Below are 26,942 nucleotides of genomic sequence, written 5' to 3'. Positions count from 1 at the left end.
TACCTTAAACTTGTCTATATAGATTACAGAAAAATATAGTTGCTAGTTGCAAAACACAGTAGAAATATAACTATCTGATGCTTTAAATAACTACACAGCTTTAAAATAAATTAAATAGACTTAATGAATCCACATTTACCTCTGACATAGAAAGTGACTGCAACGTACCAAAATGTGCATACAATGAACAGAAATAATTCCTATAAACACAAGGCTGATTGGTCCAAGCTGTAGGGGGAATAATTATAAGGTTTAAATGTTAAAGGTTAACAAAAATTAAGTTGCCTTTTAAGCAATGAAACAACAAGCCACTCATTTGCAAAGAATAAATATTTGCTGGACAGAATAATTAAAGTCATTTGCATAAGAGAAAGCTAATAAACTTGATAAAGAACTTCAGTAATACTTAAGACAACCACATATGATTCCACATTATCAACCTGGCTATCTAAACCTATGAATATAGAGTACAGATATGCAACAAAGTAGGATAGAATACAGATCATATTTAACATGAGATGGCAGTCTACCACTATTAGTGCCCCACCAAAATAATGATATGCAAGTATGAGTCATTATCTAAATGACTGAAAAAGTACTGTAGCAATATGGATTTGTGGGCAATCCATTTCTATAGATTGTTTTTTAAGCACTTACTATGTGTGAGGAGGAACTGTACCTAGAAAATAATTATTTAAAAGTGACACATAAAAAATTTTCAAGTATTTATTACTAAAATTAAAGTGATGTTTGGATTATAGAGATATAGACAAAATATTGCCGAAGTTTATTTTTATAATAAGAACATTTTAAGTTTCTCTAAATTAGGGTGAACAAAGTCAAATGCAGAGAAAGATGATAGTTAAAATAGTTTTTAGAAAACTAGCCAATTAGAAAAAGGTTAAATATAATTTATTACTTTATAAGTGAATTCTCCCTATCAAGAGTCTCTGTAACTGCAGTCATTAGTTCTAATAATACTTTAAATATGTTTTCAAAAGATATTGTTATTCCTTTTCCTAACTATTGCTCTTTAAATCTGAAAACTACATATCTTATTCTGAATCTAAAAAACTACACAATTTCACCAACAAAAATGATCTGCTCTACAGATGTTTGTTGATATGAGCACACTGCCTAACTCCCTGAAAATCCAAAAGAATAATAAGATATAACTATATCTGGAAAACCCAATACTGTTTTAGGATCTTTCTGTCAAATAATATGAATTAGTAATTAAGTAGAAATGAAAAGAGTAATTAATTCTCATTTTTGTTAAATATTATAGTTCATATAACTTTATTAGTATAATGATTAAATTATTGCCTAACTGTCATCTGTCCATGTTTTATTTGACTAGGCCAGATGTTAACTTGTGGAAATTTGTGCTATAAATTAAGACTGATAACTGTATCTTAACTAGAGATTACAACAAGTCTTACCACTATGCCTGCATTTTTTATTGCCAGTGGAAGTCCCAAAAGGCCAGTTCCAATATTTCCTTTAAGAAGATGCATAAGAGTTTGTACAAATCTGAAAAGTAAAAGTTGTAAGATTTAAACATTTAGAACAAAAGCTATTAAAATCACATGATCATGGTTTTAGCATTAGAAGAAAACTGAAAATTAATGTAGGCAAGGAATCAAATAACATTTGCATTCAACCAGAAGAAGTTAAACGGGCCAGAAGTCATATTTGGTTAAAGCCCCTCTTTGCCACTTAAAAGTGGAATAACAGGGTTATGATGGAGATTAAATGAGGTATTTAAGTAAAAGTATTTTTGTACATCTTAAAGTAATACAGAAAAGGCAATTTTATCATAAGATTCTTTGCTGCTATAATATTCAGAACACTGTTGAAGATTACATACGGCTAGGCTGATAAGACAGAAATTTACTGACACTGTACGTAATCATGGTACTAAAAATATTTGATCTTTGATCTATGATTAAACTAAGAGGAAGCTAATTAAAAGAAAAAAATACCCATTTTAAAATTATGTATAAGATCAGGCAAGATAAATATTAATTAACTTCTGGACACCATGAACTCTCTAAGAAAAGTTTCCAAGAGACATTTGAATGAAGTCTCTTGACCAAGAAGAAATAAATTAGAAAGAACAGCATACATTTTAAACTTATGAAACCAAAATGCTTGCTTAAAATTTTTTTCAGTTAATGCTATTCTTTTCTGATCAATTAAAATTTTACTTTGCTTAAGCATTAAATTACTATTAGAATAAGAACTTATTTAAAGCTATTAATGATGACAAAAGAAAAAAGATTTTAAAGTTTCACTGCTTTCCTAGCATCATGACCTTGTTTCTTACCATTCATTCAGCATAAAGAAGGGTTTGTTACCTACCTCCCACCGTCTAACTCCTAACCATTTCAGAAGTCACTTCCTTTAAAATTTCTATCCCTCTTCATCAGATCTCCCTTCAAGAACCACAACATTTGACAGGTGTCATGGCTGTAGTAATTCCAATACACTGCTCTCTAATTTAGATGTATTTCTTCTTTCTCCAATAGACTATAAACACCGTGAGGGTGGGAACTATGTTTTATTCACCTTTGTGTCTTCTGCAGTATCTAGTAAAGTGTCTTGCCTATAAAAGATGATTACAAAATATATACTGAATGAAAAGGAGACATATAAACTGTGACACTTACGAAATCCCCTCTTGATCATCAAGCTGGTAATGCTTCTGAACAGGCAGGCGCTCCTGCTCATGTTCTTCATCTGATGTGCCATCAAAATTCTGCTCATTTATTAAGGGCCTCATCACATCCATATCTTTAAAAAGAAAAAAACCAAGTGCTTCATTATCATTTTAAAAATCGGGTTAAAACTGACATACATGATTTTTTTTTTAATGCAGGACATATTACTTGTAGTCATCTTTACTATTATACTTCCCCCCAAATTAATTCATATTATTACCCCGAGTATTAATGTATTTAAAAAGAAACAACTAGACTTATTTTCTGGATATTTTGTTTGGACTAAACAGTGTAAAGAGAAAAGTGTAAGTATCAATGCAAACCTTTCTGTTTTGCCTACATGAGTTTACAGTACATTTTCATAAAATTACGGGATGAGAAATATGAAGAAATAATCAAAGGAATTTTTATCTTGTTAGCTTCAAATCATACTACATACATAATCAGATGTTTAAATACTTGAAGAAAATTATAAAGCCATTCCAATTTTAAAAATTTTAGTATCAAAAACTTCTCTAGGACCAGCCCGGTAGCTCAGGCGGTTAGCTCCGTGCTCCTAACTCCGAAGGCTGCCGGTTCGATTCCCACATGGGCCAGTGGGCTCTCAACCACAAGGTTGCCAGTTCAATTCCTCGAGTCCCGCAAGGGATGGTGGGCAGCGCCCCCTGCAACTAAGATTGAACATGGCACCTTGAGCTAAGCTGCCGCTGAGCTCCCGGATGGCTCAGTTGGTTGGAGCGCATCCTCTCAACCACAAGGTTCCCGGTTCGACTCCTGCAAGGGATGGTGGGCTGTGCCCCCTGCAACTAGAAAACAGCAACTGGACCTGGAGCTGAGCTGCGCCCTCCACAACTAAGATTGAAAGGACAACAACTTGACTTGGAAAAAAAGGCCTGGAAGTACACACTGTTCCCCAATAAAAGTCCTGTTCCCCTTCCCCAATAAAATCTAAAAAAAACAAAAAACAAAAAAAAGAACGTAATAAAAACTTCTCTAATGTCTAGCAATTTTTTAGCATGATTTTTCTTTCAGGGAGAAAGACACTAGTCATCATTGTCTCTCTTGTTATAGTAAAATTCATTAAATTCAAATTTATTGAGATGATTGATATGTATTAGTAAAGTCTGAAGTACAAGAATATTTTTTTAATATTCACATTACAGTTATCAAGTTCAGATAGTTTAATATTGATGCAATACTTTTCTTTCATCTACATTCCATAATCCAATTTCATCAGTTGTTCCAATAAAGTTCTCTAAGCAATTTCTTTTCAGCACAGGATCATGTACTGCACTTAGTTGAATTATTCTATTGGTTACCCTTGCCGCTACATTTTTTATGATGTCCTTAATCTTTTTTCTTAATATTTTACTCTCTTGTCAGTTTTAAATGGTATCCATGAACCACCTATCACCGACACAGCAATTAATGGTCTTATTCCACTTTTGTCTTTTCCCTGCCCCTTCTTTCACTTTTTTTTTTTTTAGCTGTATTCTTTCTACTTTGGCAACATATATGATGCTTTATATACTGTTATTCCAAACATGTACCCACTCATGTCTTAGATTTGTATCTCTAATCATCACATTAAATGCTTGCTAGAGTCCTCTGCCAAAGTTTCCTCCATCATCCTCTGACTGGAAGAAGTCCGTTCTCTTGTCGGATGTTCATTAGAATGACCTGCAGGCCTTGCTAAAGCACAGACTGATGTCCTCTGATTCCGCAGGTCTGGGGCGCGCCTGAGAAAATACGCATTTCTAACAAGTTCCCAGGTGATTCTCATGTTGCTGATCTGGGGACCACACTTTGAGAACCACTGCTCTAGTCACTTTCTCAGGAAGGGCTTACGGGCACAGTATTCTCTGAGTTTTTGCATGTTTTAATCCATTTTTCTATAACCTTGATATATCATCTTTAGCTCACACTTTCTATTCTTGAGTTTCATGAAAGTGAATGCTGCTCCCCTCTTGTCTTGCTTTGTATGCCACTTTTGAGCAGTCTGATGCCAGACTGATTTTCACAGTCATTGTCATTTGTCCTTTTTGCACGAGGTCCTGGAGATTTTCTCTCTGTCTTTAAAGTCTAATGGTGTTACTACGATATATTTAGGGTTGAGTGTTCTGAATTAATTTTCCCAGAGATACAGTGTGTACATTTAGATTTTGTTATTTATGGGAATTTTTCTTGTATTATAGCTTTAAAGAACTCAAGCAACCAATTCAAATATTTTTTCTCCTTTAGAGATTCCAATTACATGTTGGATCTTCTTTGCCTTTTAAATCAGTTTCTCTCTGACCCGTTTGATGCCTTTCTTACCTCATTTAAATTCTTCTTCAAAATTCAATGACTCTATTAAATTTTCATTTTAAGATATTCTCTTGGACCCCTTTATTTATGATTTTTCCTATTGTTAGGCATTTCACGGACAGTGATCCTAGTTCGAGAGTTCCCCTCTGTCAGCATACTGAAATTCAGTTTGTTTAATCGATGACATTGAGTTATTAGGGGCTATAGGGAGTAACTGGCATGTCTTCTGGTTCTCTTTCATTTCCGCAGGACCTTCAATCTTCCCCACCCCCATTACTTTCTTCTTTCTCAACACTTCCAGGGATCTGGCATTTCCAATGCTCTCTTTATCTCCTCCTCCAGAAGCTATATTTTGCCAAGGCTAACCCCCTCTTGCTCTTGCTAATGTTCAGATTCTTTCCCTGTACTCAGTGCTGTGAATTACAACTTCCAGACCTGACCTCTGTTTAGACATTGGATTGTAAAGGTCCATTTTACATGTCTGCATTCTCTACTAAGTGACAGAAATGATGTCTGACTTGTCTACTAATGTGTCCTCAGTATTTGAAACATGGTAGATGCTCAACACACGAATAAATAAATGCATAAAAGAAAAAGCAGCTGTTAAGGAGAAAATATAAGCTCAATTTTTAAATCACGTAATTTGAGCTTATACTGAATGAGCAGTTAGAAAAACGATCTGGAGAGACAAAAAGAATTCTGGGTTAAACATAAAGATTTGAGAATTGTATCAGAATGTAGGTAATAAATAACTGGAGCCAAACGGCAAGATGAGGTCACTGAGAGACTGTATGGAGCAGAAGAGAGCGGAAGACAGAATACTGGGGATCTACTAATATTTTAAATTCAAGAAGAAAGCTGGCCAATGTAACTGAAAGGAAATTATCAAAGCCTCCACTGAGTTTGGTACAACAGACATCTAAAATTGTAGGCAAACGATTAAAGTTTTCAAATCAGTGGTGCCCAGAACCACAATCCCTTTCCTGTGAGCAGTTTCTAGCTCATGTGCAAGGAAGGCGGCACCCATCACCACCACCCATATCCTTCCCCTGGGTATTTCACACTGTCATGTCACTGTGACCTCTCTGACCTCATCTCCTACTACTCTTCCCCTTGCTCCGCCCTCTGAGTGCTCACTCCCTGTCAGAGAGACATGGGGTGAAGAATTAGTGTTTATCTTCTCTCCTGGAACCTCTCCATTGTAGAAAACCAGAAAGATGTGTATATGGAAGTGGGTTAGCAGGACGTTATGGAAGGAATGTTTCTGTCCCCCAAAATTCATACATTGAAAACGCTGCACCCCCATGTGACAGTATGAGAAGGTGAGGCCTTTGTGAGGTAATTAGGTTTAGATAAAGTCCGAAGGTGGAACCCCATGATAGGATTAGTGTTCTTATAAGAAGAGTATAGCGCGCGCTCTCTCCACCACATGAGGACACAGCAAGAGGATAACCACGCGCAAACCAGAAAGAGGGTTCTCAGGAATTCAACCAGCGGGCATTTGATCTTGGACTTCCCCACCTTCAGTACTGTGAGAAATAAATGTTTGCTGTTTAAGCCACTCAGTTTACAGTATTTTGTTAAAGAGCCGGAGCCGACTAAGACACAGGAGTTGCTTTTCCTGGCACAACAGATTCTGATGGCTTACCTGTTGATTTGCTAGTGAGCATGGTGACAAAAGGACTACAGTGGCTTTTATGCACACCAGCTTTGCAGGCAGTGCACACTACAGGAGCTAATGCAGAGGCACAACTCCTCCCAGAAATTGTACTGGTTTCTGGCCCTTCTCAAGAGCCTCTACTGAAGGACTGTCATTGCCCTCACCAGTATCTACTGACAATAGCCCCTCCTCACAGAAGGTCTTATGCCTCCTGATTGAATGTGTTCAATACAAGAGGTTGCAATCATTTTCAATTCAGTTTCACAAATATTAGTGGAGGCCCAATATGAGTCAGGTACTATTAGATGCTGGGAATAAAGCAATTACTGAAACTAACAAAAATTCCTGTCCTCGTGGAGCTTAAATTCTAGTGGAGGAGAGAGACAACAAAAACGGTAAGTAAAATGCGAGCATGTTAGTGTTAAGTTCTAAGGAGAAAAATAAGAAATGGAAGGGAGAGCTGATAATTTTAGATAGGATAGCTAAAGTAGACCTCATTGAGAAAGGGATATTAAAGAAGACCTGAAGGAGGGGTGACGGTGAACAATGTGGCTATCTTGGGGAAGAGCAATCAGGCAGAGGGAAGAACAAAGGCAACAGTTCTGAGGATATAGATATGAGCCTGGTGGTTGTAAGTAGGAAGGAGGCCAGAGAAGCTAGAGAGGAGTAAGCATGGGGGAGGGCACTAGAAGAGGAGATCAGAGAGCAACAGAAGAGAGATGACATACAGTCTTGTGGACTATTCCGTGGGACATGAAAACCACTAGAGCAGTGATGACCAATAGAAATATAACGTGAGCCACAAAGGTAATTTAAAATTTTCTTATAACCACATTGTTTTTTAAAAAAAGAAAAAGGCAACTGGTGAAATTAATATTAATATATTTTATGTAACCCAATATAACTAAAATATTATCATTTCAACATATAATCAACATTAAAGATTAAGATATTTTACATTCTATTTTCTATACTTAGTCTTGGAAATCCAGTGTGTATTTTACACTTACAGTATATTTTAATTTGGACAAACCACATTTCAAATGCACACATGGGTAAAGTCTACCATACTAGACAACACAGCAGTAGAGTTTCGTGCAGAGGTGTGACATAATCTGATTTATATTTCAACCAGGATTCCTCTGGGCCTAGCTCTTCATGTGTAAAATGAGAGTAATAACTTCTACCTCACAATGGTTTTGTGATAATGAAATGAAATAATGTATATAAAGCATACAGTCTAGCCCTTGGCACAAAGTAATCAATAACTACTAGTTTTGTTCCCCTTCCTGTATAATGATACATTAGAAGTAAATCATACTGCATAGGATTTTTAAATGTAAATCTTTGACAAGAAATTTACTAATAATTAATAACTCTGAGCATTTATGAGATATAAACTGTACTATAACACTGAGTATGCAAAGACAAGCAAAATATGTTATGCCATCCAGAAGGAAATAGAGACTAGTGGAGGAGACAAATGCTTAAAAACCTAACATGGTTAAAGCTTTAACAAGTAAAACATATGAAATAAAATCAGAACACTCACATAAAGTAATTAAAATTACAAAATCCAATTTACATTATACCAAAGTCTATTATTTGACAATGTCTTGCTGTAATTTTTGACAAAGTGCTGAATTGGGAAGCTCTGAAAAACACTATGTGATTACTAAAGGTAAGAATTAACAATGCTTTATAAAATAAAACACGATTAAGTAATGGGTATCAAAATACCTACGCCTATTTTTTCTATTTACAAATGGAAAAACCATAGATGAATAAACAATAGTTTCAGTCAATATTATACACCATACATTATACACTATATGTATATATTAATGGGGCACACAACTGGGACATTCTTAAATTAGGCAGTGCTTATATTGCCCAATTATTTCAACCTCAATTTCCTAACCTACAATCAACCTAAATTTCCAGTTTTTAGTCAGACTAAAGAAAAATCACATTAATTTAGCAATATGTATTGAAATCTTCAAAACGTTTATCCTTTTCACCTAGTAATTCCACTTCTGATAAGCTAGTGTATAGAGAAAAGGATTTCTTCACAAAGACGTTAATTGAAATATTGTTTATGTTGAAAATTTGGAAACAACCTAAATGTGCAACAATTAGGAAATTGCTAAATTAACTGCAGCACATCTACTTTATAAAGTATTACATTAACATTAAAATATGGTTTTGAAGTCTGAGTAGACAGGAAATAGTGTGTCGCATGCTGAAAAAGCTGGATAATCACACTATGAGTGCAATGATGCTTTAAAGTTAAATAAAAATGAAAGGAAATACATCAAAATGTTAATAAGTTAACAAGGATATAGATGGACAATAGGATCCTGAGTATCTTTTTGTGTCTTTCTCTGGAAAATGTAAAAAATAAGAAAGTAATAAACTTGCATTGTTTTTATAATAACAAAATAAAGGAAATCATTTACTCATATTTTGGCAATGGACATACTAAAAGAAAGTAAAAAATAGTTTCTTTTTTAAAAATAACATAACATTGCCACCTAACTCTATAATCTATATAACTCTACTATCTATATAAGATGGGAACTGCAACGATTTTATTCATTTCTGACGTGGAGAAAATATGCATAACAAGAAACCTTCCAGAGGTCCCCAAAGCCTATGACATGAAACGCAGACCTTAAGCTATTTATAAAGCTTATGGAAACCTGTGTCTTAACATTGCTACCAGTGCTTTCCACATAGACACACAATTTCTTTCATTCCTTTTTAAATGAAATATTTGGTCATTGTAGAAAATCAGGAAATTATGTAGATAAGCAATATTCTTGAAATGAAACTTACCTCTTCTCCCAGAAATTAACACTGATAACATTTTACAGTATAAACACATATTACCAAGCGTTCTCATTTAGTCCCATGGCTTTAAATACTATCTATATGCTGATGACTTCTGAAGTTATATGCCCAGACAAGACCTCTCACTAACTTTAGATATAATCCAATTTTCTACTCGACATCTGCACTTTCATGTCTAACACATAAACATAAGCTCCATGAGAGCAGGAATCTTGATCTCTTTTGATCGCGGATGTGTCCCAAGTGCCTAAAACAGTGCCTGGCACATAAGCGCAGCTCAATAAATGTATGTTGAATTCATGAATGGACACAACTTTTAAAAAATGAAAATAATTTATAAACTTTTTTCAGTTAATAAAAATGTATATAGTGAATATCTTCCCATATTAATGTTAATGGCTATTCAGTAGATGGATATATGGCCATAATATAATTTACCTAGACAATTTTCTTTAACTGGACATTTAGGTAGTTACCAGCTTTTCTCTATTAAAAATAACATAATGAACACCTCTTGATATAAGCATTTGTTACATAACTTATTTTCTTGGGGTATATTTCTAGAAGTCGAATTACTGGGTCAAAGGATATGTGCATTTTTAAGGGTAAATACTATATCGTACTGCTCTTATCAGCAATGCATGAGAATGCACATTTCTCCACATCCTCACATAGGTGGGCTATTAATGAATTTAAAACAGTCAGATAAACCTGGGTTCATATCTGAGTTCTGCCATTGATGAGCTTAAATTACTGTATCTATAAAAGGGGGATAAAAATAGCACCTACCTCACCCCACTGTTGTGGGGATTAAAGGAGACAATGCATATGTAAAGCACTTATTAGCATATTATGTGACCCACAGTAAACAGTCAATAAAGTGCTGAGTTTACTTCTACCATTACCATGTTTCCCCAAAAATAGGACCTCACCGGACAATCAGCTCTAATGTGTCTTTTGGAGCAAAAATTAATCTAAGACCTGGTCTTATTTTACTATAATATAAGACCCAGCCTTATATAAGACTGGGTATAATATAATATAATACCTGGTCTTAGATTAATTTTTGCTCCAAAAGACACCTTAGAACTGATTGTCCGGCTAGGCCTTATTTCAGGGAAACACGGTATTATGACTTGAAAGAAATCAAATTGAAGTGCCCTGCACAGTAATACAGGAATGCCAACCAATTAGTTACTATAATAAATTATTTCTTTAAAGCTCAACTTCTTTTTTAATCATTTAGCATTAAATTTAAAATATTCCTAAATACAATGCATATAACTGGGGGGGGGGGGCAATAACATTACTACCCTGATCCTTACTTCTGTTTTCCTTTGGACAGTGGGGAACCTGTACACAGTGTTTTGGATTTCCTGGTTTGCTTCTGACATACACACACAGAGCACCACACCCCCAACACACACACTGAGAAAGCAAAGGGTGCCTCAAGCAGCTGCTCCGACTTGATCAGTAACCCAGGGAACACAGCAAATTCCTAACCAAGGACTTCCCTAGAACTGGACCCGTATACCTTCAAATTAAAAAGATAAATGATTATAGAAGGCAGTGCCTGTTTTTTCTACATCCTAATAAAAATGTAAAGATAATTGCTTCCAGACCCATTCCCACGATTCGGGAGAATGTTACCTGTATACTGCCCCCCCCCCAAGTAAAACTGTTACTCCTTGAATGTACGTAACTAACACTGCGGATGCACAACTACATTTTCCTTTGTCCTCCTGCCCCTATAAACATTCCCTCATTTGCCTAAAGTTACAGCACTGTGTCAATGCTTCTTGGAACTCTGCTCTCGGGCAATATTCTCAGATGGGCCCAAATAGAAATCTCTTTTCTTCAATCTACAAAGGCTCACGTCTCCTCTTCCTCGAACACATGAATGAACCCACACACACACAAACACGCCTGTTTTGACGCGCTTTGTAGACCGAATTCGAGGTCAGTCACCTCCCACGTCTCAGCTCCTCCCAAAGCCCCCAGGAGGTTTGCTGTGCTGGGTTTTAAACGCAAACTCGGGCCAGACCCACAATACCAAGAGCCTCGACAAAATCAAAACAAACAAAAACAATAACAAGAACAACACCCGATGTCTCTCTCTGTCTAGAGACAAGAAACTTGAACTCGCATTAGGCCGGACCCCCCGCGTGGGGCAGGGGCCGCCGCCGCCGCCGGGGCGCCAGCACTCGCCCGGGTGCCCCAGGCCAAGCGCAGGCCGGGCGCCTCGGGGAATCCCGCGGACGCGCAGCCCCGCGCCACGTCGGCCCGCGCCCCTTCCCGCACGCGGCACCCACCGAGCTCCTCGCGTCCCGCCGCCTCGGCCGCCGCCGGCGCCGCCGCTTCCATCTCTCGGGGGTCTCCAGGACGCCGCCGCCCCGCTGAGCGCTGTCCCGCCGCTGCGTAGCCCGCGTCAGACTGAGGCCTCCCCAGCCGAGCCGCCCTGCGCCCGGCGCCCGCCTACGGCCCGGACACCCCACCCCCCACCCCGCCGCCGCGCGACGAGGAGCATGCGCAGTGGGGCGGCCCGGCCCAGCCCCGGCGCAGAGGTGCGAGGGGCCCGGCTGGGGCTGCGACGATGCTGTCAGTGAAGGGCGCTAGGGGTAACCGCCCCGAGGGAGGGGAAGCCAGGCTGGAGAAAGGCCGGATAAACCCGAGAGCACGGGCGTTTTGGAGATACCTGGGAATGGGAGCTCAGAGCAGGCGGAGACCCAGGCCTATAGCTCCCTGGGGGAAGGGGAGTGTCTTGAAAGATGACACCTAACTTAAATTTGAGGAGCTCATTTTCAGCATTCTATAAGGCACCTTGGAGAATGAAAAGTAGGAGGGGATTTGCCTCCATGTCTGTTGAAGTTCTAATCCTTGGTTATCGGTCTCTCTATGGTCCTATGTAGAGATACAGGATGCACTTGGGTAGAATTTCATTTCGTCAGTTTCACGTTAAGGCTGTTTCAATGCCCTTCTAAGATATTTGACGTTAACCGCAGTGCTGAAAGGAAATAAAGGTTATGAGTAATTGCACTGATGTGGTGTCTGATATTAAGCACTACACATGCATTGTCTTGTTTAAGTCTGATGACAAACCTGTGAGATAATTCTAATGTTTATATCCATTTTATAGATGAGGGCATTAAGGCACACAGAACTAAATAATTTGTCCAAGGATAGATAGTAAACTACTAAAAGGCAAAGATGGATTCTATCTGCAACCAGAGCTGAGGCTCTCGGGTGGGTGCCAATAAATATTTGATAAAGTAAGCTTTTGGATTGAAAGGAAAATTATTTTAATTATAAAATTGCTTTCATTTAATAGTTGTTTTAAAAGTCAAGACACCAGACAACACTTTTTCTTTTTGTTGGTTCCATTTCAGTAGGTTCTTCTTAGAAAAATTGTGGGGTTTTTTGGGGGGAGGAGGGAGTGTCTAATTTCTAGGATCAATGATGTAACTACATGGAAATGGTGTTAAATATTTAAAATTCCAAAATTAAAAAGGTACACAGTTACATAATATCTATATCTTCCCTCCTGTTGCATCCTTTGTAGGCTTCATTAGTGGTAACGATGGTTTGTCAAAACCCTTTGTTTTCCTTTAAATCAACCCCAATCACCACACACACACCCATGCAAACACCAAAGAAAGGTTTTGTTTAAAATGTTCCTGACACATAACAAAGATGTAGGGGAAATAGAGAAAAAAATAACTCTACCCTGGATTGTAACACAGGTTGGGGCGGGGCACCTGGTTAGAGATCAGTGGGAGAGAAGAAGATAAGCATCAGAGAGGTAATTATCCATAAAACCACCCAGTGTAATGAGAACACTTGGGACAGTGTTCCTCTTGAAGGAGGAATATTATACTTTGAGTGTTAAAAGGGATCAAAAGTCATTGTCCTCCAGTCTCAGCATTAGGCAAAGCACATCTGGCAGCGTGGAAGGGAAAAAGGCCTGACCGATAATGAAAGACTGGGCTTGTTTTAGAAAAGCCTGGGCTGAGGCAGGCAGCCAGGCTCAGTGTCTTCACAGAGTGAGGTGGAGATAAGCCAAGTGATAGGGAGGATCATAAGACTCAAGAGAATTATGGTTTTCATATATCACCACTTGAGAAGATATTTGCTATGACTTCTGCTCCAGGTTTTATAAATTGGAGGGGGTATAGGGAAAAGCTGTATCAGAATAGAGACATTATAAAGAATCTGACCGTTTGAACCCTCCTAATTCCTTTCCGCACTTTAACTTCCTGTGTCATACTTCCATTACTCCCTTCTTTGTAACCATTACACTTCGCTCATATCTCTGTTATAACACTTCTCCTCTTGTATTACAATTATTTCCCTCTTTGAGTTTTATGCTATATTGTGAGTCCCTGCAGGAGAGAAGCTGTATCTTTGTCTCAACAGGATCTAGTAGAATGCCCTGCATGAACTGTTACTTAGTAAATAGGTGTTCAAATTGTTGCATATAACTTTATAAATACATGAAAGGAAATGTTGACCCTTGAACAACGTGATGGTTAGGAGCACAGCCCCTCTCCATACAGTTGAAAATCCACATGTAACTTTTGACTACCCAAAAACTGAACTATTATTACTAATAGCCTACTATTGAGCAGAAGCCTTACTGATGACACAAACAGTTGGTTAACATATATGTTGTATGTATATTATGTACTGTATTTTTATAATAAAGTAAGCTATGGAAAAGAAAATATTATTAAGAAAATCATAGGAAGAGAAAATAAGTTTATAATACTTATTAAATACTGTATTTATCGATACTGTTAAGTTTATGTCATCTGTTTACAAGAAGAATCATCTGTCAATACCTACTTCAATATTTTTATATAAAACACTGTGGATGTTATACATATTGTTAACACTAGACATCAAACCTGAAAAAATAATATGAAAGAGAAATTCATATTTATTTGCAGGTATAATAATTCATGCATTGACAATGAAGCAGCAATATGATTGCTTGCTGGTAGCCTAGTATAATCAATACAATTGCTTCACAGTAACCTAGACTATATACTAATGAATAAATCATTATAAAATTTTTATGGCATACAGTATTGCAGTCATATTCATAATACAGTATTGGAAACATTGTTACTTTTAAAAAAAACAACACTTACCTGTGATGATAGGCTGATACATAGTTTCTCCAACTGAGAGAGAAACAGAGAGGCATACTGTACAGTAATGTAATTGTTTGAAAACAAAGTTATAAAACAGTAAGAAAATGGACACATTATTAATTTTATATGAAATATCACTCACCTTATGCCTGGATGAGGCCAGGCTATGCACTTCCATACAATTCTTGCACACAATGAATACTTATGTGATGATGATGACACAAAATGTCTCATACAGTTCTCTCTATTCAGTTATTAGATTTTTGCTCAAGGACACCAACACATTACAACAGATGAGTCTATTAACTGTACAGCATGATGATTTCCTTTTCGTGAATGAAAGTGCATCATCATAGAGGTCTTCATCCTCATCTTCACATTGAGTAGGTTGAGGAAGAGGAAGAGAAGGGGTTGGTCTCCTCATCTTGGCCGAGCTGGCAGAAGTAGAAGGGGATGCACACACACTCAGTGTGACTTTACTGGAAAGACGTCATTTCTATCCAATGTTTTGCTTTTTCATTCCTTTAAAAATATTTCCATGTAGTCCTAATCCTTCTTTCACCACTTGCTACAGTGTCAGTGCCCATATCATACAAGGGTCCATGTCATAAAAAAAGTCAAAAACAGTCTTGACTAATTGGAACCCTTTTGCCAGATTGTCTAATGTTAATTTGTTTACCGGCATTGCTTCTTCTCCATCTTCCTCATCCTCTGGCACTGGCTCAGTAGCACTCATCTACACACGTCATCTTATGTTAATTCCCCTGATGGGGTCTGTTAGCTCCTGAATTTCTCCAAGATCTATGTCTTGAAACCCTTCACTCCTCCCCGACCTTTTTTTCACTTCCATAATCTCTTCTGTGATTTCCTTGGTTGGCTCTGTTGTAAATCTTGTGAAATCATGCACAACATCTGGACAGTTTTCTCAGGCAGGAATCTACTGTTTCCCGCTTGATGGCTTTCACGGCTTTTTCTGTAACGACGGTATGTTTGTTGCTGTAATCCTTCCAGACTTGCATTATGTTCTCTCTATCGGGGTTCTCTTTCATAGCACTGACAATCCTTTCCATAGAGTACCATGTGTAATGAGCCTTAAAGGTCTTTATGGTCCCCTGATCTAGAGGTGGAATTAGGAACGTGTTTGTGGGCAAGTAGATCACGTTGATGCCTTTGGTGTTGAACTCATGGGATTCTGGGTGGCTGGGAGCATTGTGCAGTATCAAAAGAATTTTTAAAGGCAGTCCATTACCGGGAAGGTACTTCCTGACTTGAGGGACAAAACATTGCTAGAAACAATCCAGAAAAAATGGTTCTTGTTGTCTAGGCCTTCTTTTTGAAACAAGACTGGCAGCTGGTGTTTATCGTTTCCCTTCGAGGCTCAGGGATTAGCAGCTTTACAGATAAGGGCAGTGCTCGTAATAAACCCACTGCATTTGCACAAAATAGTAGACTTATCCTCTCCCTTTCTGTCTTGAATTCTGGTGCTCACTTCTCTTCCTTACTAATAAATGCCCTTTGTGGCATTCCCCCCCCCCCCCCCCCCCCAGAATAGGACATTTTTGTCTGCATTAAAAACCTGTTTAGGCAGATATCCTTTCTCCTCAATGATTTTGTTAATGGCCTGTGAAAACTCATCTGTTGCTCTTAGTCGGTAGAAGCTGCTTCTCTTATTATCTTGACGTTTTTAAAGCCAAACCCCTTTCTAAAATTATCAGACCTACTTTGCTGGCATTAAGTTCTCCAGCTTTAGCTTCTTCACCTTCCTTTTACTTTAAGATGTCATATAATGACTTCGCTTTTTCTTGAATCATATTTGAGTTTATAGGTATGTCTTCCTTATAGCAATCCTGTACCCACATAAAAACTGCATTTTCAGTACAGCATAAAAAGATATTTTGCAAAAAGTGCAAGGTGCAGCTGCAGTGATGGCTTCATAAATTTCCTTTTCTCTTTTTATAATGGTCCTTAACGCTGGATTCATTTATCTTGAAGTGGCAGGCAACCGCAGACTTCAATCTATGTTACATATCAAACAATTCAACTTTTTCTTATAATGTCATGATTTTCTTCTGCTTCTTGGGAAGACTTCCAACATCACTAGTGGCACTTAGTATGTGTCCCATGATGTTATTCCAGGTTTGTGGCATTGCACTATGAAGAACAATGAAAACTATACAAGAAACACAAGAGATATCTTTTTACTGAGATATGCAATTTACTGAAGAGACAAACTGCTCACATGGAAATGATTAGCATTGCATGGCATTTTAATCAGATACTCGCAACACTTGAGCCACCACAAGAGTAACGGGAGGAGGCTATGAAATTATTACAGTAGGACGATATACGCTACCGTTAATTTTATGCAATTATGAATTAATATTGCCTCTGTAGGTTTGTTTACATTTCTCTGGACTGCAGATGGCGCCATGTGTGGTCTGCGGTTGTGTCCATAAGTTTTGATAAATTTTAACTTTGTGTAATAGATGTATGTATATTGTATGGTACCAAATGATAAAATAGACTTGTATCTACATATATTTTGTGCATTCATGACAGACCTAACTTTTTCTTAATGTTTTTGATACTTCTAGGCTACGCAGTTCATCTGCAAGTTTTCACAAACCTCCAAAACATTACTCAATGTATTTATTGAAAAGATCTGCGAATAAGTGATCTGTGAAATAGTTCAGACCCATGTTGTTCGAGTGCCAGGAAAAACACTACGTACCTGATCGTGTTCTTCAGCTTTGCCTTCCCGATCTGCTTTCCCTCCTTTCCATCTTGTCCTGGACCCCGGGGAGCTATCCTGTGCAGAGTGCTTCAATGGGCTTCCTTGAGCCTTGGCTGCCCATTAGGCTTGATAGTTGGAAGTAGTGGAAAGAGATCCTGCACAGAGGTGAAATCGGTCAGGAATCCATTCCTCTGGCACCCCTCTTACTGAGTCATCACAGGTTGGCTGCATCCCTTAAGGAAAAGCACAGCTTCTGTCAGGCAGCCCTCTCCAGGGTTGTAAACACGCCTTCCCATTGCCTGTCCAGGCCTAGAGGTAGGGATGTTCTTCCTCCCCATTGCCTGCATGGAGGACGACATCATTCCCCCACTGATTTTCCTAGAAACCTGCCCATATCATTGTGAATAGTTCCCCTCCCCAGCTCCCCTCAATTAGAACTCTGTATGAGCGTGTATGCTGTCTGTTTCCTAGTGAGACCCCTATAAATGAACATACAGATTCTCATTTATTTCTCTAAAAATGCCTCGAACATTGTCTCCATTCTACAAATGAAGAACCTGGGATGAAGAGAAGTTAAGCAATTTGCTCAAAATCCAATAGTAGGGTCAAAATTCACACACACCCCCCCACCCACACATACACAAAGATTCAACCACACCATCTCCAGAAACATTTATTCAGGCAATGGGAAATGACATCCCTATCCCAGAAAGTTCTTAAAATTTGGAATCCTATGGGCTTTCATTACCACCTCGATAATTTTGTCGGGGGTGGTTATTGACACAGGCCAATAATTGTCAGGTTGGAGGTCAACAGTTACTGAAGCAGCTGTTACCTTGATTTTGGCCAGACACCCAGGCCACTTACCAGATAGATAGATAGATAGATAGATAGATAGATAGATAGATAGATAGATAGATAGATAGATAAAAAAGCATGCTGGATAGAATGGTACATGGATACTAAGCAAGGGTGGCCTGTCATATGTCACTCACTCTGTGATTCGAGGAGCCCTGTCTGTCGTCTCCAGCCTCTTCCCCTTTCTTCAGAGCTGTTAAATTGGGAACAGAATTTTCTGCAAACTCCTCCTCTCATTTTCCCTTCCCCTTCTCCACTCCCAGAAGGGCCCTCCTGAGGACATACCATCCTCGAACTGGGTCATCGGGCTGAAAATCATCCTGGAAAAACTGTGCACAGAGGCTCCGTTTTTCTGTCATTTGGTAGTGGGGCAGGACATGGGTGAAAAACAGGGGGTCAAATAATAAGAGCAAGGTTAGTTCAGTTTGGTTCCCTAGACTCTTGCTCTTCATCTTTTCTTTCATACTCACATCGAAGAGGTAAGGAAATAAGAGTTCTCACATCACAGTGGGCTCGTTAATTTTGTTTAAAGCAGTATAGTAATAAATATAATAACAAGGAATAATAACTGTCCTTGAGCCAGGCCCCACGCTGTGTTTCAGCATTACCTACCTCATTTATCCTGCACAATAACCCTATGAAGTAGGTATTATACTAACCCGTTTTTTAGTTGAAAAAAACTGAGGCTTAGACAACCTAAGCCATTTGTCCGAAAGTTCCACAAGTAGAAACTAAGTTCAATTGCAATTCTAGGACATGTGTGGTACACCACTGTGTCTCACAGCCTCACGAGGACCCAAGTTCCTGAGCTGGCGGGTTGTGGGTGCCGTTCCACACTGCTGATTACAGGTGGATGCTGTGATTTAGTCATCAGAGCATTATACAGGTCTGTCTATCCATTCCCACGTAGCCAATGAAAGATTAGGAAAATCATCATGAAATCAGGTAATTGAGCTTCACTGTTGGGACTTAATACTGACATATTTGGCCCTACTAACGTACTCAAATTGTTTTCTGAAAATATTACTCTTTGAAGGGCAATAGAAAAAAACAACTCATGGCAAGTGCTAGCAAGCGTACACTTATTTTCCCACATGTTATTTATTCCTCTTGGTATTTAACATAAATGGTAAAAAGGCTTTAAAGCTTGTTCTTAACTAAATCCCAAGTGCCCTTCCAAAGGCTCAAAAGAGAAGTGCTTTCAAAAATGTGCTTCTTTCCATTTTAAGCATTATGTATTAGTTAAACATTAACCTACAAGGAAATTATTTAACTTGTGTTGTCTTCTAATGAAATTATTGTCATGCAGAGTATAAAAGTCCGGGTTTTCTGTGGACACTAAGAATTCGTGATCCTCAGATGTAAATTAATAACTCCTCTGTGTTTCAGGATTTTAACCTCAAGGTCTGGTTTGGGATTTGATTTGACAGGCTGTACCTGTCAGCTTTCCTGCAGCCCTACTTTTCATCACAGTTCAAAGGAAGTATGTGAAAGACTTACTTATGGTAAGTGGGTCACCTGAGACATATGTCGTCGTGAGGAATCTTACAATTCCTGCTACTTGAACACCACGGTGATTCGAGAAGCCTCCTCACAACTTAATAATATTGTTAAGTGATACCAGCCACATTGGGAAGAAACAGAACCAGCCCTCACTAGGGAAATCTGCCTAGGAGATGCTAATCCCCACTGGACCTCATTAGAGAAAATAAACACAAACATATAACCTGCTTTTTGGTAATAAAAAGAAGTGGCATGGAAATTAGAAATCTTCCACTCAGAAGGAAAGAGACATTCCAGTTAGAGGATTGCATTCTAGCTCATGTCCTCAGAAGTTTCTGAGACAAGACATCCTTAGAAAAAAAATGCCATTTAAAAAAGAAAATATCATCAACCTGTTTCCTTTAAGGCCAGGCTGGTTGCCAATCACATTAAGCTCCATTTGTACCATTCCTGTCAATTTTGTTTTTCAGTCATAATAACATATGATTGTTCACTGTTTGATTTTTCCCTAATGAAAACAGCTAAGCACTTTGACCTAATTTTCTCAATAGATGGCATCCATTTTATAATAAATTAGATCAGTGATTGATTTCATAAAGATGAGCCATTGTATTTCGTCAGAGAAGTGAGAAATTGACCAAGGAACAGTTCATTTTACATAATATAAATGTTTCCTAATTCATCTACTAGTCATGTCTTTGGACCTCCATTAGTTTTTATCAAAAGAGTCTTTACTGTCTAACAAGTGTGGCCTTATCTTCATGGGTGATCATTCAAATGTGGTTCTTTAAGAAAATCAAAAATGTTATTTATATCAGAACATTTAGGTTTCTTTAAAGAGAGCTCTTACTTATATCTTTATTTTCATGTCAATTACCCAAACCTGACTGAAATATAGAGCTGTATAGGTAAAGGTGTGTTTGGCCTCATACCTTCTGGACTTGGACAAGTACCACAGGGAAGAGGACAGAGTAATGTTCCATTCATGGGAGGAGAGGTTTTTTCCACACGGAAGAGGGTGCTTCCGCTGTTGACTATAAATTACGGCCTCATGCGATACTAAATGGTGCCTCTCAATTGCTGTGCTTGTTTCACAGCTTGATTTCTTTAGCTGGGCCCTGGAATAAATGAATCCCCTAGCGCAGACTTGGCTGAATTCCAGGTTGTAACAACTGAATGGTCAAAGAATTTCTTTTTTCTTAAAAAAGGTCTGCTTTCCTATATACAATATTCCAAAACAGCAGAAGAGCATACAGCAGTCCTCCCTTATCTGGGGGGGGGGGTGGGGGGGTTACATTCCAAGACGTCCAGTGGATGCCTGAAACCATAGATAGTACCAAACCCTGTATAGACCATGGTTTCTTCCTACACATACATACCTATGATAAAGTCTGATTTATAAATTAGGCATAGTAAGAGATTGACAACACTAGCTAATAATAAAATAGGCCAATTACAATGATATGTGAATGGCTTTGGGGCCGTTATTAAGTAAAACAAGGGTGATGGGAACACAGGCACTGTGACCGTTGTTGTGATAACTGAGAGGGCTAAGAGACTAATTTGTGGGGAGCGTATACGGCATAAATATGCTGGACAAAAGGGTGATTCATGTCCAGAGCAGGATGGAGAAGGATGGCTGGAGATTTCACCACACTACTCAGAACGGCACTAAATTGAAAACTTATGAATTATTTATTTCTGGAATTTTTCATTTAATATTTTTAGACCATGAGTAACTGAAACCACAGAGAGTAAAACCACAGCTAAGAAAGGACGACTGTATTGTTAACTGTTGCTATTCACAGGGATTGGTTCCTTGCAGGACTCTTTTGAAACACATTTAACTGTGATTGTAAAGATTTGCTGCTGAAACATCTACTGTCTTTGTAGCTATTTTCTTTTACTCTTGACAACCCTATATACACCAGGACATATTTAAATGGGCTGCTTTATAACAGAACTTTCCACCAAATCCAGTAACATACAAGCATATGTTCATGTCCTAAGTGATTGGTCCTCAAGTGAATTGCTATCCCCCTATCCCTAATTTCCCTTTCATTCAGCAATTTATGTTATTAGCATCGTTGCTTTAACAGAAACTGTTCATTTTCTCTTCCCTTCTTTTATTGAAATACAACTTTGTTCATGGGGCAGCCTAGCCATCTCTATTGTATGACTAGACTCTGGCCAATGAGATATGAGCAGAAAGAATATGGCAACATCTGAGTCTTGCCCTGTACTATGCAATTAAGGGCTACACTCCAGGGAAGGTAAGTCAACAAAAGAGAAGGAGCCTGGGATCTTGATGATTTCCTAGAGTAGCGTGGTTCATATCATCTTGGACTTTTATGTGAGAGAGAAATCTTATTTAAGTCATTGCTGTGTTGGGTCTCTGTCACACACAGCTAACGTATACAAGCTTTCATTCAGATGACTATAAGGTTTAAGGTAAATCCTCTGAAGAAAAGATTACAGACACTTACTCAAGTCTACGTCAGCCTAATAGATAATGTCAGCAGAAAACTTCCTCCACACAAATCCTGTGTGAAGTTTTGTATGTGCTTATCCAGAGATACAGTCAGTTGACATTTCTAGTTACTCAGAATTTACAGATACACTTACCAGAAGTTTTTCTAGAAGGAGGCCTCATTACTCGGGGAGCAAAAGCGCTTAGACAGTACCGTGTTCTCTTGACTTACTTCTCATAGTTGGGCCCATGGACCTACAGCATCTATTTATAACGTGCAGAATCTCAGGACGCGTCCCAGATATGCTGAGTAAGAATCTCTGTTTTTAAAAACACACTGAGTGATTGGTGTGCACATTCAAGTTTGAGAAGCATCGTTCCAGGAGACATCATGATGGAATTTCTATATTCTGTAACAGTAGTTCTCAATACGTGGTCCCCAGAACGGCAGCATGTCATCATCTGGAAACTTGTCAGAAATACAAATTACTGGGCCCCCCTCCAGACCTACTGACTCAGAAACTCTGAGGGTGTAGCCAACAGTTTGTATTTTCACAAGCCCTCCTGGGTGATTCCCACCCATGCTAAAGTTTGAGAGCCACTGTTTTAAAGCAATAGTTCCTGAAATTCATTTTTTAAAATAGTAAAGTCTCTGTAAACATGTTCTATGAAAGCGGCTCCGTGGTCAAATAAGTTTGAGAAACACTGGGTTAAACAAAACTAAAGCTTTATTTAACGCAGAGTTTTTCATAGTCTTTAAAATATAAATGTACATGGCTATCTCCAAGAGGGTGATACAGAATGCAGTAGTTAACCAGCTCACGTGACAGCAGAATGATTTTTCATGAATTAATTCTTAGGACTGGTGGTCCATGGACCAAATTTTGGGAAATGCTCTTCTGTAGTTCCCCAAATTCACTGAACTATTTTTAGGCAGAGCATACGGTTTACAATTGGCTGCATTTAACATGAAAGGATCCAGAGAAGTCAATTCAAACTTCAGGATTATTATTTCTTAACCACACTTCTTTCCCGGTACCTGGCATCAGGTACAATCAATAGGAGTCATTATTCTTCTTTTCTCACAACCACCCCCATGCTTCTGCCCTAGAATTACAGGGTTTGGCATCCCCAAAAGCAACATCAGTGGCCCATTCAGCATGAGAATTATCTACATTTTACTGAGTAGTTACTCTGTTCTAAGCATCATGCTCAGTGCTTTCTTATATGTTATCTCATTTCATCCTCACACCAGTCCTGCAAAATAGACGTTGTTATCAACATTTTAGAAACAAAAAAACCTGATGCTCAGAGAGGAAGTAAATCACAAAGTCCTATAGTCAATAAGAACCAGACCAAGGACCCCAACTCTAATCTGATAGATTTCAAAGTTTCTACTCATTCTATCCTTTCCATTGCGTACTTTAGGCTTCCAGCATCATCCTGCGGGCTAAAATATTGACCCCATGCCCCTATGCCTCTAAGAAGTCTGACGTGATTTCCAGATTAGGACCGATTTCTTTTTCTTTTTCTTTTTTCTTTTTGTAATATATTCAGAAATGAGGGGAAAGCCCAGGTAAGTTTTGCTAAAGTAAATAGTTCTTCTATTCAGAACAAAACTAGGATCGTTCTACATTCACCACGCGTTTTTCAAAATCAGTAAGTATTCATTGATAATTGAGTCATGTGGATGGAGAAGGGACAATAATATATGGTTCCTATTCCCAACAAATTTGGGAAGACAAAATGTTCCACATAAAAGAACGATTGCAAACATGCAGCTATATACACCAGTGGCCAACTGTACTGAACAACTTCTCAATGCTACAGGGGTTAAAAATAAGTAGAGATACCATCTAATTGGGCCGGTGATGAATTTCCCCTTAAATCTCAAAATATATAGTAGAAGAGACTATAGCAGTTCTGAGGAAGGAGAAAGCAATGGGATTTAGAGGACAGTGAGAATACTTCACAGAGGAATTCACCTCTTAGTCAGCCTTGAAGAGAAAGTCAGGACTTGGAGAAGCCCTGGGCTGTGCACTGGGCTGGAGAGTCCAGAAGACGTTGGATGCCACCAGTGTGACTCCCAAGTGCAGGGATCAGCCTCAGTGTTCAGGCAGGGTCTTTGCGGTGTTTACAGGAGAGGCCCGACTTTCCTCAGCTGACTTAATGCATGACTGCTCTTTAACTGGGAAGCCTGCTCCTACATTAGGGTCACGGTGCAGAGATTTACTGAATCAAACCCCTAGCTTTGTTCAGTCACTTCAAGATGAATCTGGCACATCCAGAGTATCTCTGTACTTGCTCTCAGAATTTCCCGTTCTCCTTTGGCCTTTATCTGTTATTGAAACAAGTGGCTGTCGCTGAGTCCACTTCCAATGGGATGATCTATTCACCGATAGCTAAGGTCCCAGCTTGCCTGAGAAAGTTCCGATTTATTCTGTTGCTGCCAATGTCTCCTTCTAAATAGTAAGTTATGTGGCCACCCTACACATAGTGTTCGTCATCTTCTAACATGGAACATGTGCCCAGAGAGCCACGTTTTCCCCTTACCCCAGAAAAGCAGGTCTGCGTTTCTAGGACTGTTCACTGGGATGTGATGCCATGAGCCAGTGTCCTCAGTGTGGAGTTGGGTAAGGCTGTTGGTCTTTGAAACACATCCTCCTTCTAGAATCATTTAAACATCCACCTGGCTAATAATAATGGGCAAATTATCCAGATCTTTTCACTTTTAACAGGACACTATAGTTTTTCAAAGAGAACTGCTAACAGCTCTGGTCCTGAATGCTCAGAGGAAAATGTGAGTGCATGGTATTGCCATCCAGTGAACTATCTCCTCTGTATAATGCTCAGAAACAGCTGCAGAGGTGTGCTAAGCAAATATCAGACATAAATGTTACATTAAGCAAACAATGGGAGGGAAGAGCACAGGATAGGCCAGAAGCAGCCCCATGCTACTCAGATGTTCCACAGGCAAACAGACAGAGTGTCCTGGCAGACAGTATGTACTCAGCAAACATTAATGTCTTTTTCCTCCAGCTCTAATTGGAGATTCTCTTGCCACATAAATGCACTTTTAATTGGAAAGGCTCTGAGGCAGGCTTCTCTGCTGCTCAGCTCTGAGACAAAACATGCTGGGAAAGAAGGCTGGAAATGCCCCCGAATATCGATTAGGGTGGTGCAAAAGTAATAGCGGTTTTGGACCATGAATTTTAAATACTTATAACTGGGCTCAAACACACCTTTATTCATCAAAATAGGAACCATTGCAATCAACACATTTTGCTAATGAGAAATAAGTTTGTTCATTCCTGTAGCATAAAAATCCGTGCTTCGGGATTCCACGAACTCTTGGAAAGCATTTTCTGCATCCTGTTGGTTGTGAAAGCGTTTTTCCTGCGAGAAGTTGTCCAGATGCTTGAAGAAGTGGTAGTCGGTTGGTGAGCGGTCAGATGAATATGGCAGATGAGGCAAAACTTCGTGGCCCAATTCGTTCAACTTTTGAAGCATTGGTTGTGCGACCTGTGGTCGGGCGTTGTCATGGAGAAGAATTGGACCCTTTCTGTTGACCAATGCCGGCTGCAGGCGTTGCAGTTTTCGGTGCATCTCATCGATTTGCTGAGCGTACTTCTCAGATGTAATGGTTTCGCTGGGATTCAGAAAGCTGTAGTGGATCACACCAGCAGCAGACCACAAACAGTGACTGTGACCTTTTTTAGGATCAAGTTTGGCTTTGGGAAGTGCTTTGGAGCTTCTTCTCGGTCCAACCACTTAGCTGGTTGTCGCTGGTTGTCCTGTAAAATTCACTTTCCGTCACACGCCACAATCCAATCAAGAAATGGCTCGTTGTTGCATAGAGTAGGAGAAGACGACACTTCCAAACAGTTTTTTTTATTTGCAGTCAGCTCAGGAGGCACCCACTTATTGAGCTTTTTCACCTTTCCAATTTGCTTCAAATGCCAAACGACTATAGAATGTTCGATGTTGAGTTCTTTGGCAACTTCTCGTGTAATTATAAGAGGATCAGCTTCAATAATTGCTCTCAGTTGGTCGTTGTCAACTTCTGATGGCCGGCCACCATGCTCCTTGTCTTCAAGGCTCTTGTCTCCTTTGCAAAACTTCTTGAACCACCACTGCTCTGTATGTTCATTAGCAGTTCCTGGGCCAAACGTGTTGTTCATGTTGCGAGTTGTCTCCACTGCCTTTACGACCCATTTTGAACTCGAATGAGAAAATCGCTTGAATTTGCTTTTTGTCTAATATCATTTCCGTAGTCTAAAATAAATGTAAAATAAACAGCAAGTAATAAGTCATTAGCAAAATAACATAAAGCAAGAAGTGTGCATTCAAATGATGTATAACATAACCACATTTATTTAAGAATGTATTCCAATATCAAACGGCAAATTTCAACAATGCAAAAACCGCAGTTACTGTTGTACCTACCTAACAGCAGGAACAGACGAATGAAAGGTGTGATGTCAGGAGGCATTCAGGAAACAGTAACTATTGTAATCGCTTTCGACCAGACTTTGGGATATGCAAAGAATTAAAGGCAATAAGGCACAAGTCAAAAGTTGGTGCCTTAAATATCACGATGAGACTTACCGACTTGGCACATTCCAGCAGGGACTCTTTAACTACGGTCGACATCAGAATCGCTTGAGCTTTCTTAAAACAC

At 38.8% G+C, this 26,942-nt stretch overlaps 1 protein-coding gene and 1 pseudogene across 1 annotated transcript in view; both read right to left on the bottom strand.

The window, feature by feature from the left end:
- Window positions 1-12,050, bottom strand: part of SLC36A4 (solute carrier family 36 member 4) — a 45,299-nt gene extending 33,249 nt beyond the window's left edge. Inside the window, exons 1-4 of the mRNA XM_074335612.2 lie at window positions 11,856-12,050; window positions 2,673-2,796; window positions 1,443-1,533; window positions 140-228 (exon numbers count right to left, since the gene is read on the bottom strand). Of these exons, the coding sequence (XP_074191713.1) occupies window positions 140-228; window positions 1,443-1,533; window positions 2,673-2,796; window positions 11,856-11,907 (356 nt within the window). The 5' untranslated portion in view covers window positions 11,908-12,050. The remainder of the gene's footprint in view (window positions 1-139; window positions 229-1,442; window positions 1,534-2,672; window positions 2,797-11,855) is intronic.
- A 10,993-nt stretch (window positions 12,051-23,043) lies between these two features.
- On the bottom strand, window positions 23,044-26,636 carry LOC148755818 (histone-lysine N-methyltransferase SETMAR pseudogene; annotated as a pseudogene).
- Between the last annotated feature and the right edge of the window lie 306 nt (window positions 26,637-26,942).

Source organism: Rhinolophus sinicus, chromosome 14 (genome assembly GCF_057876585.1).
Source record: "Rhinolophus sinicus isolate RSI-liver-muscle chromosome 14, RSI-T2T, whole genome shotgun sequence".
Lineage (NCBI taxonomy): Eukaryota > Metazoa > Chordata > Mammalia > Chiroptera > Rhinolophidae > Rhinolophus > Rhinolophus sinicus.
Note: the sequence above shows the minus strand (reverse complement) of the source record. Positions and strands in the feature narration are given on the sequence as shown.